Here is a 12,467-nt window from a genome sequence, read left to right as displayed (position 1 = left end):
CTCTGAGGCTATTGCCCAAGCATCTTTCCAGAAAGTTCTGCCTATGTGATGGCTCTTATTGTCACCTTAGGTTTCTTTCCTATGCTGGCCACATTTGTCACCAGAGCCCCTCAGTTTCCCCACCTAACAAGGTAAAACCCTCCCTCCCTCCTATCTTTTCTTCCTCCCTCCCTCCTTCCCTTCTTCTTTTCACAGATATTCCTGAAACTTGTGCCAGGCCCTGAGGGCACACAGGTAGGCCCCTTTGGGTGCTGAGTCATCCTCAGGTTGCTCATCTAGTGGGGAGATGGAGACATGACTAGACCATTACACATAGTGCACTGGAGGCTCCCAGAGCTGAAAGCTTACACTTACCTGCGGTAAGAGGAGAGGGAGGCAGAACATGACAAGTAGGAGGGTCAGAAAAGTCTTCCAGGAGAGATGACCTCGGACTTCAATCTTGAAAGAAGAAAAGACACAACCTGGTTGAAGAAAGAGGGACAGGGCATTCCAGGCAAAGGGAAACGTCTGAAATGGCAAGGGAGTTAGAGGGAAACGATGGAACTGGGACAGATTTTTCTATGTGACTTATCAATTCCACCCCATTGCTTGATACTCTACCCATTTACCTCATATCAAGTGAAATGATGCAACCCTCTGGCATTTTAGAAAATTCAGACAGCCAATCATTTAATCTCTTAAAGAGAAAGCATTAGTAATGTGGGCTAGCCATGAGATTAAGCACGTTCTTGGGTGAAAACAGGATTGGGTGCTTATAGGAAACCACGTGGGAGGCTGATGAAAATCAGGCAATTGATGTGAAATGTAATAAATTTTATTTTTTATTCTCTCTCCCTGGGAGTTTGAGAAGTTGAAATCCTTTGCTGTGAGGGTAAATGCATCCATGCGTTCTTTAGTCTAAGGATGAGACAGAAGGAAAAGGACAGGGTGATTCTAGGAATTTCAGGTGGGGCCAAGGTCCATTTTCAAAGCCTATTGGACTGCATCTTTGCAGAGCCAACATTTTCAAAACATTTACGAGATGCTCCCAGGCCTACAACCCAGCTGCACTGTGAAGGAAAACCGAGGACAACGCCCTTCTCTGAGGGTGGTTTATTTCTGTTCACAGAACCTCTGAAGACAGGAGGCCAAGGCTGACCTCTTTAGTCAAGAGTCAGCTCAACTTTAAAATTATGATTGCATGTGAAAGCTAAAATGGGAAAGAGAAAAAATCAGTTCTCAAGACAGAAATGCTAAAAACCCTTGGGCCACATTCCAGTCAAGGCCCTGGCCCTGCACACAGAGCTCCCATTGGGGGTGGGTGGGCGGGCCAAGACCAGTTCAAATCACTTGAGTGTCAGGGATCATGGGGTTTATTCTAGAGGTGTCCAGTTTACAGATAAAGAAACTTGCCAGAGTGATTACACTGCGTAGTCCTTAAACAACAGCTCATGGCCAGGTCTCCCTATTGAGGGAGTTGCCTGCCAAATATTTACCCATTCCCAGGGAATTATGTGTAGTAGTTACATAAATCAGAGGAATAGAGTATGTATTAGTTTCCTAAGGATGCTGTAACAAACTGGATGGCTTAAGATGCAGAAATTTCTTCTCACACAGTTCTGGAGGCTAGAAGTCCGAAATCAAGGTTTTGGCAAGGTTGGTTCCTATCGGAGGCCTCTCTCCCAGCTTCAGGAGGTTGCCAGCAATCCTTGGTGTTTCTTGCCTGTCCCACAGCTGCATCACTCTAATCTCTGCCTCTGCCTTCACATGGGTCCTCCTCTCTGTGTCTGTGTCCAAATTTCCCTCTTATTATAAGGACACCAGTCATTGGACTAGGGCCCGCTCTAATCGAGTATGAGCTCACCCTAACTTGAGTATGTCTGCAAAGACCTTACTGCCAAAGAAGTTCACACTCACAAGTATGGGGCGTTAGGACTTCAACACATCCTTTGAGCGGACACAAGACGCCCACGACTGAGTGTAAAACAAAAACAAACCCCTGGGCTAGGCATGAGGAGACCTGGCTGTCCAACCTGCCACCTCCCCATTGGGTTACCCTGGGCAGGTCCCTCGCCCTCTCTAAGTTTCAGTTCTCTCTAAAGCAAAGCAAGGCTTGCCCTACTAACTTCAGAGACGCCATGAGAATAAAACGAAATCATGTAAATAAAAGTATGATCTATACTGAAAATGTTTCTACAAGTGCAAGGGATTATTATGAATTCATTCCAGAGTGCATTGACTTTTCCTTAACTTCATAACTACTTAATGAGCAGGTAATGAAATGAGAAACACAGCCTGTCTCACAGGGAAGAGAATTTAAATTACACGACTCCTTTCATTTATGGTTTGAGATATAAGTACAACAGCCATCTTCAGTAAAGGAGACTAGGACTGCAGATCCTTGTTCCCGGGGCTCTGTACTCACACCTAGATGGGGGTATTCAGGTGAAACACACGGGTGGAAAGCAATGTTAGGCAAACCCAGGGAGCTGACGTTCTCCTCTGGGACATCAGCAGACACCCCCAGTGGCAGTGGCTCCCCTCTCCTCTGTGTCTGTGTGGTCCATAATATTATTTGCTCCCATGACAATGTCCTGATAATGGCTTTGAATTTGCTTTGTCTGACAACTTTTCTAGATATGGGGACACAGACCACCCAACTTATAAAATTAGCTAAAGAAGCCGTTTTCCTGGCAGACTGATGTGACATACTCCCATGTGTATTACACAAACAGAAGCACTGCGTAGCCAACAAAAAAAATATGAAAATCTGAAGTAAAAAAAAAAAAATCTCTCTCTCCCCTATGTAAGAGGCCTGAAGCTCTAGCAGTGATAGCAAAACACTTTTCAGGACACCAGATTAAGTCCAAGGGACTTGGAAGGTGTATGAAAATGGCCACACATACTGGAAATACCAAAAAGAGGCGTCATGGGCTGACAGCTTGAGAACTATAATGACATCCAAAGCATCGTGTGACCACTTGAGTGTTACTGATGACCACAGTGGTGATAAATTCTGTTGACCTTGGACCTCGGGGGTTTGCTGACCCAGGAGAAATCCCAGAGGGGAAAAACAGCACCAGCAAAAAAGAAACAAAGAGGCTCTCAGAAAGAGTCTCTCGAGCTGCCCTGCAAACCGCGTTCTGCATTTCTCACTTCCCAGGGGCTAACACACACCTTCAGGGATATGCCAGATCACACACCAGTTAATAAACAAAACTTTATTTTCCTTTAATACAAAAATTAAATAGCAAAGTTTATTTTTTTGTACAGTGATAAATTAGAAATTTACAGTACAGACATGGATGCAGACATAACGTTTGTACATCCTTAAAAGCAGGGTCCGTTTCCTTCGATGTTCAGCAACTTACTCCGGGTGTGTGTAGCAGGGGTTTACCTGGTACCTCTATGTCAAACATCTGAAAGTCCCCCAGGTCGGTCTCAAGGTGGCTGGGGTGGCAGGGTAGCAGGGGGATTCAAAGAAAGGCCGCAGAGCACTAGCCTGAGTGCTGCATGAGCAGGCTGAGTCACATCTCAGCTTTTCACAGATCACACCCGATATATATTCCACCTTTCCTACAAAGAGCTCAAGGGCCTTCATCCTCAGACCTTCTAAAGTCTCATAACATCCCTGTGAGGTAGGAAAAAATTCAGAACCACCTAGATGCCATGGTGGGAGAGTCCTAGAAAGCAGCATCCCCTCCCAGAGCCCACGGCCAAACTGGGGCCTGAGGCCACCAGCAGGATGGGAGAGAAGATGGACCCAGTCTTCAGGAGTGAGCTGCTCCTGCCTCTTCTCAGAGGCCTTCTGGGATGACAGTGGTCATGTATGGAATATTATAGCAGATCAGGAAGCTACAAAAGCTTGGAGGACACGACTCATACAGGACCCCAAACAGGTCCTCTACAAATTGCCTGGGTGAATACTGGGAATTTGCGGGTACAAAGAAGAAGGGAAATAAGGTGAATCAGAAACAGAAACAGGCTACTATCGGGCAATGGGGCTTACCAAGAGGAAGAGGCCTGCTGGGGGATCCGGGGCTACTTCCCTCCTGGTGACGTCCAGCGGGCCATCACTGCACACGTGCATGGTGAGAGGCAGCAGCAGAGCCCTGACCAGCCCACAGTGAAACAAAATCCATTATTTAAGGCTCTGGTATCTGATCCTGGGTAGGAGCAAAATGCTCTTGTAGGAGTTTCCAAGATCTATGACCTAGGCCCAGAGGAAAAATGATAACCTGGGTCCTCTGCCAGACATAATACAAACCCAGACGGAGACTCTGAACCGAAATACAATAAAGGAACAAAAAGAGCTGTCAGAGTCCAGTGACTCGACATAATTGGCTAGAATAGCAACTCTCTCCAATCTCCTCCATCACAGAATGAAATTCAGGATGTAGATCAATTCTGGGGGCTCCTTCCTGTGCTCTGGGGCTCTCTTCCCTAACTGCTGCTGTAGCCACCTCACCAGACGCCAAAGACTGCACCACCCTGGTGAAATCCCCTTAAATTGAGTCTGCCCTCCAGGGCTGAGACTGTCGAGTTCCTCTTTGCCTCCTCAGGTCCCAGCTTGGTTCTCAACACAGTAAGCACTGAATTCAGTGACCAGAAAGGTGAGGGGGACCAGCGAGGACAGAGCTGGGGATGCTGGTAAAGTCACAATTCAGAACTTAGATACGGAAGTTTCCCAGATTCCGGGTTTGGGGGTGCAGGTGACGGAGTGACCGGGGAAGGGAAAGTCAGACAGCATTTCAGGAAAATAAAAAGTGTCACCCCTTCTCCGGTTTCAGGTCCCTGAGCAAGCTGCCAGCTCAGAAGCCGTCTCAGAGATCAGGAAACGGGTCTCCATAGAGGAAAAAGGATATGAATCAACCAAATAGCCTAACCAGACGGTTCAGGCCACTTCCACCCTGCCCCATGTTCCTCCACCTTGAGCTGTAGCTTTTATGAAGGAGCAGAAAGGAGTGTGCCAGAGAGGAGACTGGACAGAGGTATTCATGGGCCCTGTTGAATAAACTCTCTGGAGGCCAAGGGATTTCGTAGGAAGCTACGTCATACCTACTTATTCTAGATTTCACAGAAAGAAAAACAACCCTAACCTTTTCCCTAGCAAGATGCTGTCTGCGAATTCATCTGTACAAGTCACATGGAACACCCCAAGCCCCGAAATGCCTGCCCCCAAAGCCATATTAGATGTAGGAGCTCACACCCTTACAGCCAATTTTCATAGTCTTCCTAGGGGATTTCCAAGGAGAATGTCAAGAAACAGAGCTGATGCTTTCTGTCAAATCCCCTGTAATTGATTTGCAGGGAATCCTGGGAAGGGATGAAAGATGTGTTAAAGGTAGCAAGACCCAGGAAGAGGTTTATGGGGTGGAGACAGTGAAACAGAGGCCCCTGCTGCTTCCCAAAATCAAAAGCAAAGTTCAGCCGACCCAGGAGCATGCCCAGTCTAGGTGAGTTAGAAGAACAGAGCCCATCCTCCATGACATTCCCTAAGATACCTGACACAGGGCTTTACAAACAGTTGGCATTCAATAAATGTGCCGATAATTAACTTTTTTTTTTTTCTTAAAACAAATATCAACTAAAGAGGTGATGGAGTTGCTTCAAGGTAATTGGTAACTGACTCCTCAGCCATAAGGCTTCTTTCCTGAAACCACAATTTATTATACTCCCCATTGTCCGGAATGTGAAAGAAAAGGCCTCAAACCCTGTGACATTGCTAAGGCTACTAATCCAGTCTGCACCAACGGCCACTTCTGATCAAACACACTTTCCCCTGAGAAGGCAAGAGATGGGGAAGAGACATGTTAAAATCCAGAAAGTGGTCAGGGCGCTGGCTCCAGACTCAGGTGGCCAGGGTCACTCAAGTCCTTTTATGGTTATTATTGTTGTTTCATCATTCACGAATACTGAGCACCTACTCTGTGCCTGGCCCTCTGCTAGGTGCTGCCTTGGACACACAATCACTGAAACATGACAAAGAAAACTGCATTACAAACCCCTACGCGCTAACAGCAAGGCCAGCGCCCCGCTGCACAGTCTTTCCTCCCTTTCCTGGGCCAGAGTCTCTGCACAACTCCCAAGACACTCAAGCGGAGCGTGAGTAAGGGCAGGCTCTGCCCCTGGGTGCATGCTCCAGGGCCCTGGCCAGCTATGGGAACTGTCTGCAAGCGGCACGAGGAGTTCACATGTTACATTTCATAGCGATGGAGTCTCAGATGGAGTTCAACTGGCCCTGCTGGGGACCGTTTCTCATGCTCCTGGAGCGCTGACCCAGAGTCCAGCCAAGGTACTCAGGCTCAGCACACACAGCAGGGGCCACCCATGCCCACTTTGTGTCTGTCTCCAAAGCCCCAAGACACACAACAGACCTTACATGCACCTTCATCTTAGACAGCTCAAGAACCACGCAAAAACAGAGGAAAGAAGGAAGGGAAATGTCAAGCCATGGGCATAAAGCTCAAATAAACAAAAAATAGACATGCTTATTTCCAGAATTTGACCATCTATTTGGAATTTTGAGTCCCTGGAAATGTTTTTCCACAAACAAATGTGATAAAAGCTTTCCTACCTGTTTGAAAAAGTGGGGAGTGGGGGGGGAGCATGAATAAATAAATAAATGAGTCATTACAAAGCAGCTGCCGAAGCAAAGACAGGTATGAGCTGCAGGGAGAGGAACCTGTGACATGGTCAACAATTTGTCCTAGAGATCTGGTGATTAGAAGGCCTAAGGCGGGTTAAGAAAAAGGGTACAATTTTAAAAGAACTCCAACTTTTGAGAGGCTGCTAGGGGGTACCCCCTTGTGAGGAACATAAAGCATAAATTTTAAAAGCTCTGGATACCTCTGCAAAAGGCAATTAAGACCTGTGCTGTTAGAGTTTGCAGTTCATTTCATACGGTCTACACTTTATTCCCTACTAACCAATCAAGCTCCTGGCTGGCATTCTGGAGATTCATTAAGCACCATATAAATACTCCAGGCCACACTGCCTCCAATGAAATCTTATAAGGAGCCTTTGCCAATTACTAGGAAACAATTATGCACCAAGTAGTTGGATTAGCTGTCCTTAGTTCCCTCTACAAAATTGAAAAAGTCTCCATTGTGCTAAGTAGACCAGACTCTGATAACATTCTTATGCTAAAGGAAAAAAAAAGGCACTATCATTCTGAGAATGCAAGTTGACCATAGTTTTAAAGTCAGTTGAGTATACTCTTATGTCATGGTCCAAGAATGTGCTTTTAATTGTAATTGACACACACGAATTACACAATCTGTGCGAATGCAAAGTTGCCAAGAAACTTAACATTTTAGCTCTTCCAGACTGGCGTCTGCACAGATGCAATCACACAAAGTAAAATATATTAGGTCCCCATTGCTCAATGCAATAGGTCTCTGGGGTCGGTAAGGTAAGTCGACTTGGTAAATCTCATTTTCCTCTGAATTAAGTGATTGTCAGAAAGTGAATCACCTTTCCTTTTCCCCTCATGAGGCATGCTGCAGTGCAAAAATTCCTATAAGAATACCTATTTTGAGTCATTAATGTAAAATGAAGAAAACAGCAGCAGCCTAGAACAGAGATGTTGAAATTTAAGAGGCAAAGAGAGAAGAAAAACCCACTGGATACCTTATGTGTGTTTGTATAGTACTTTTGTTTGTTCAAACAATTCTGTTTTATGACAAAGGCACTGAAAGATTCTGACACCACCTCTTGGGAGAGCAGTCCACGAAGTTCTAAACAGCAGACAGTGCACCACCGAAAATGTTTATGTTAGATCAGCCAAACTATAAAACTCTTGTAACACTTCTCTGAACCCAGCGTTTCCAGTGTTTATAGATTGCTTTGCTATCTGAAAGACCCAGTTAGTATTTAAAATTTTAAAGGGTTAAAAAAGTTAATCTTTCTCCCTGCAAGTTACCTACTCACAGCTCAAATCCCACCCTGCAGGAAGAGCAGCATCGCCCTGGACCTCCTGGAATCTAGGCAGGACCTCCACACTCCAAGCTGCGACCTGCTAAAGTGATCAATGTTTTGATTTTTCACAGCTTTGAGAGCCTCTAACTGGCTTTTCCATTTTGGATCATTCCAAAGTCTGCAGCAAAATCATTAGTTTTATGATGCTGGTGAGGAGGGGGCGAGTGGTGGTGGGTTACGGGGGTCACTTAAGTGTTGCTAGTTTGTTCAAACTGAGATTCATTGCATGAAACTTTAAGTAGCATTTGCACCGAAATGCTGGCATTCCCCCCCTTCAAAATTTGGAAGGCGTGGAGGCTGGCTAGCCTTATACTACAGTTTCATTGCCTTTCCCAGGCTTCACCCAACCATTCCCTCTCTTTTCTCTCTTTACCTTCCCAGAATTCACCAATCTGTTGGAACACTTCTGCCACGTGTGAAGAGTTTTGGCAGACCAAATCCACATGCCCGAAGTGATGCCCACCAGCAAAGACATAAAAATTTTCAACATTTCAACTGCCATATTGGAGTCATCTGCAGAATACCGGAAGAGAGCCCAGTTGGAGATTTCGTAGAAATAACAGGCAATCACACAGGTTGCAGGAACTGTGTACAGGACTGAGAAGACCCCAATCTTGACCATCAGCCTTTCCAACTTGTCCGTCTTTGTCCCATCCTTTTGAAGATTTGACCGAATTTTGAACAAGGCCACCAAACCCGCAGCAATGAACAAAGTTCCGATTACTAAGTAAGTGAAGAGAGGAGCCACCACAAACCCCGTGAGGGCATCAAGGTTTTGGTTCCCAACATAGCACAGGCCAGTTAGTTCATCAGCATCCACTAGTCTCATAATCAAGATGACAATGGTTTTCACTGCAGGGATGGCCCAGGCTGCAATGTGGAAATAAGAGCTGTGCATTTCAATGGCTTCATGACCCCATTTGAGTCCGGCTGCCAAGAACCAAGTGAGTGTCAGAATAACCCACCAGATGGAACTGGCCATTCCAAAAAAGTACATCAGCAAGAAAATGATTGCACATCCTGTGTTCTTAAGTCCTTCTTGGATGAGAACAGGTTCTGCTGCCTCTTCAAAATCGCAGGATATCCTTTCCCGGCCTACAGTCAGCCTGACAATATAAGCAATGCTATAAATATTATAGCACATACTGAGAAATATGATGGGGCGCTCAGGGTAGGAAAACCTGGAAGAATCGATGAGGAAAGTCAGCACCGTGAAGGCGGTGGAGATGAAGCACAGGCTGGCCCACACTGCCATCCAGATATCGGTGAACTCCTTGGCCGAGCGGCTGTACAAGCCAGCATCGTAGCCACACTTGAGAACGCAGTTCAGGCTCCTTTTCACCCAGATGTACTGATCGGAATTGGCTCCCACGGAATGGCACTCTTCCCCAGGCTGGATGGGGGTTTTGTGGGGTAACGGCACCTCCTCGTCACCCGGCCCTTCCATGCACATGTGGTTGTGGTCATTCTGTGGCGGGAATTTGCTGCAGTTCAGGCTCTCCGGCCAGGCAAATCCAAATTCCTTCAGGACAGGTTCACAGCGTCTCTTGACTGAAAGACACATGCCGCCGCACGGGCCGATGGGGATGTTGATCTTCTCTGTGCACATTGGCACATAAACCGAACAAAGGAAGAACTGGAAAAGTCATGAAATGAACAAAGAAAACAATGACTTGGAAGTCTGACCAAACACTTGCACAAAGCTGAGCTGAACGCTTCCAGGCAAAGTACGTATCTACTTTTAAACCAGCCTATAGAGAGTCTGACTGTTTACTGTGACCTCCAACAAGGGTGCCTAATAATCCATCACTTACACACTTTTCTTCTTTTGGTTCTAGTAATCCTTTCCAGGAGAACATAAATAAATACATGCATAAAAAGGACCTGAAGAATTACATAATACCTTTCTGCACAACACTTAAGGAAATAAACCTAAAAAACGCACTTTGAGTCACCCTCCCCTTTCAGCTACTATTTGGAAGAACTGAACAGACTAATTAAGTGACTCAGTCATTTCGGTGATGAGGTGATTTCTTTTTATCCCCATTTCTTTATCACCATAAGAAAAAAAATGTAGATCTACCTTTTCTCCTGTTAATATTCTCTACTTTATCTCCTAAAATTATTTTTTAATCAGTCCCATAACGAAACAGAAAACGTCCTAATTGAGACACTGTTAGACCCAAGGATGGGAGGCAGGTTGAGGTCTCCAGTCACCAAGGGCTTGTTTGGCCAGGTTTTCTCAATGAAGCACAACAGGAAAATATAAATGTTAAGTCCCTGAAACTGCACTACCAGCAGGGGAGAGTCCAGTTGCTGTCCTCAATTCCTCCAGCATTGATAAACAGTCTGCTTGGCTCCTTACAGATGTTGTCTATGAAGTCTAGAGTTACAAGTAACTATTTTCCAGTATGTAAAGGGATCCAGTCCTGTCCTTCAAAACAGCTTGGCTGCTTCCCCAGGATACATGTAATTAAAAATATATATCCCTGCAAAGGCTGTTTCTCCAACGAAATTGCAACTGATGTCAGGATATGTGCTGTTTCCAAACTGAGGGCTAGAGGATCATTTCTTAAGCTTTTATAACCTAGTTCTAAAGTTCTGAAACTTCCAAAGGGAGAGTTCACCAGCAACAGGTCTAATCCCAACCATCTTTCTGAAACCACAATCCAACTTTTAAAATGACGTGTGTAAAAACATGCACCTAGTAAGTAAGCTGCCTGCCTGTTTCTTATCTTTCAGAAGTTAACAGCCAGAACCACGGATTTCTGAAGCTTTTAGCCTGGACAACTATCTTCTATTTTTTTCCCAACCTCTCTTTTCTAAATTTCTAAAAATCACTCTTACCTTCACTAACCAAAACACAACCAGTGTTAAACTTTTCAAATTTCCTTTCAGTTCTTTTTTTTTTTTTAATGAATTGGTTGTTGTTTTTGTAAGATTATAATCACCCTGTATATGTAAATTGTTTCTTCACTTATTATTGTAGGATGAACATTTTCTATGTCATTACATAATCTTTAAAATTTTTAATGACTGCAAAAAAAAACTTCCCAATACACAAACTACCTTCCTGAAGCTTGTCCATAAACATTACCTTTTTCCCAAGCTGAGTTGTCTCCCCCTCCAAGTAACAAAACCTGCCCTCAACCCTGAGGATAAGAACGAACTCAAGCCAATTCAACCATTGCTTCCTGCATGACCTCTAAAATCATGCAGGATGACGCCAGGAGGGGCCATTCGGCAGACAACCGGGCAGTGGTGTTTCATTTAATAACCCACCCAAAAATATGGGAGAGAAGGGAGGACGGTGAGGGAGGAGGAGTTCTCGTCTCCTTATCTCTCCTTCCAAGTCTTAGCTGCAGCTGGCTGCCCTGCCGGGAACTCGCCCACCGAGCGGCGGCGGCCAGAATCCTTGGCAAAGATAACCCTCAGGTCCACTGGGGTTAGGGGCTTGGCCAGACACGGGTGGGCAGGGGAGAAAACGGAAGGGCGGGTGTACGAGTGGGTTCTTTCGCAGGCCAGACGACTTACACAACGTTTTGGCTTCCAGTCCCTGAGAAAGGACTGAAAAGTGGGGGTGGGGATGGAAATCACTTTTCCAGGATAGTTTTACCCTTTAGTCTAGGAAGGGGGCAAAGGGCTCGACTTGGCAAGGCCTCCACGGAGTTAGTCTGGGGCGTCCCTGCCCAGGGGGTCCCGCCAGGGGTGGGGGTGGGGTGCCCACCTGCAGCTGGCTGGAGCAGCCGTACTGGATGAGAGGCGTGAACGTTGTCAGCTGCAGCTCGGCGTCCGTCTGCAGCTCGTGCCCCACCAGGTTGGGCATCTTGGTCACGTTGTAGCCCAGGTTCTGGCACATGGAGATGCGGATGGGGTCGCACCGCCGCTCCTCCTCGTCCCCGAAGCCCCGCGCCGGCCCCAGGAGTAGCAGCAACAGCAGCAGCAGCCGCAGACTGAGACCGACGCCCCCGGGCGCCCCCGGGACGCTCGACCCCGCGCCCCGCCAGGCCATGGCCAGAGCCGGGGGCAGCAGCGGCGGCGGCGGGGGCTGCTCCAGCAGACACCCCCAGTTTGCACGGGGGCGTCGGCTGCCCGCGCTGCTCCCAGCTCCGAGAAGGGGAGTGTGATAAGGCACCAAGGGCGACGAGGGGGCAGCGGCCGGCTCTCCGGCAGCTGCGCGCGTCTGTGTGGGATATTAGACGCCCCGGGCCGGGGCCGACGGACAGACTACGAGGGTCATGGCTGCAAGCGGCGAGCCCCAACCCAGCGCCAGCTGCGTCCGCTCGGCGTCTCGGCGGAACCCGCCAGCACCCAGCGCCGCACCGCTCTCACCGCCCGAGCCCTCCGCGGCGCTGGAGGTTCGCTGGGCGGCGGCGGGGCGGGACGGACAGCGCGCCCCTCCAATGGCCGGGCACCGTGGGCAGCGAGGGGCGGGGCCGCTCCGCCGCTGGAAGGGTCAGGCCGCCACCCGCCGGCCCCCCTCCTCCGTTCCCCCCCCCCTCCCCGGA

At 47.4% G+C, this 12,467-nt stretch overlaps 1 protein-coding gene across 1 annotated transcript; it reads right to left on the bottom strand.

The window, feature by feature from the left end:
- Nucleotides 1-3,185: 3,185 nt before the first annotated feature.
- On the bottom strand, nt 3,186-12,136 carry FZD4 (frizzled class receptor 4). The gene is made up of 2 exons (XM_058545450.1): nt 11,687-12,136; nt 3,186-9,595 (listed from the first exon to the last, which is right to left on the bottom strand). The coding sequence occupies exons 1-2, from the start codon at nt 11,969-11,971 to the stop codon at nt 8,267-8,269; spliced, it is 1,614 nt and encodes a 537-aa protein (XP_058401433.1). The 5' UTR covers nt 11,972-12,136; the 3' UTR covers nt 3,186-8,266.
- Nucleotides 12,137-12,467: the final 331 nt, after the last annotated feature.

Source organism: Diceros bicornis, chromosome 7 (genome assembly GCF_020826845.1).
Source record: "Diceros bicornis minor isolate mBicDic1 chromosome 7, mDicBic1.mat.cur, whole genome shotgun sequence".
NCBI lineage: Eukaryota > Metazoa > Chordata > Mammalia > Perissodactyla > Rhinocerotidae > Diceros > Diceros bicornis.
This window is presented reverse-complemented; position numbering and strand designations above follow the sequence as displayed.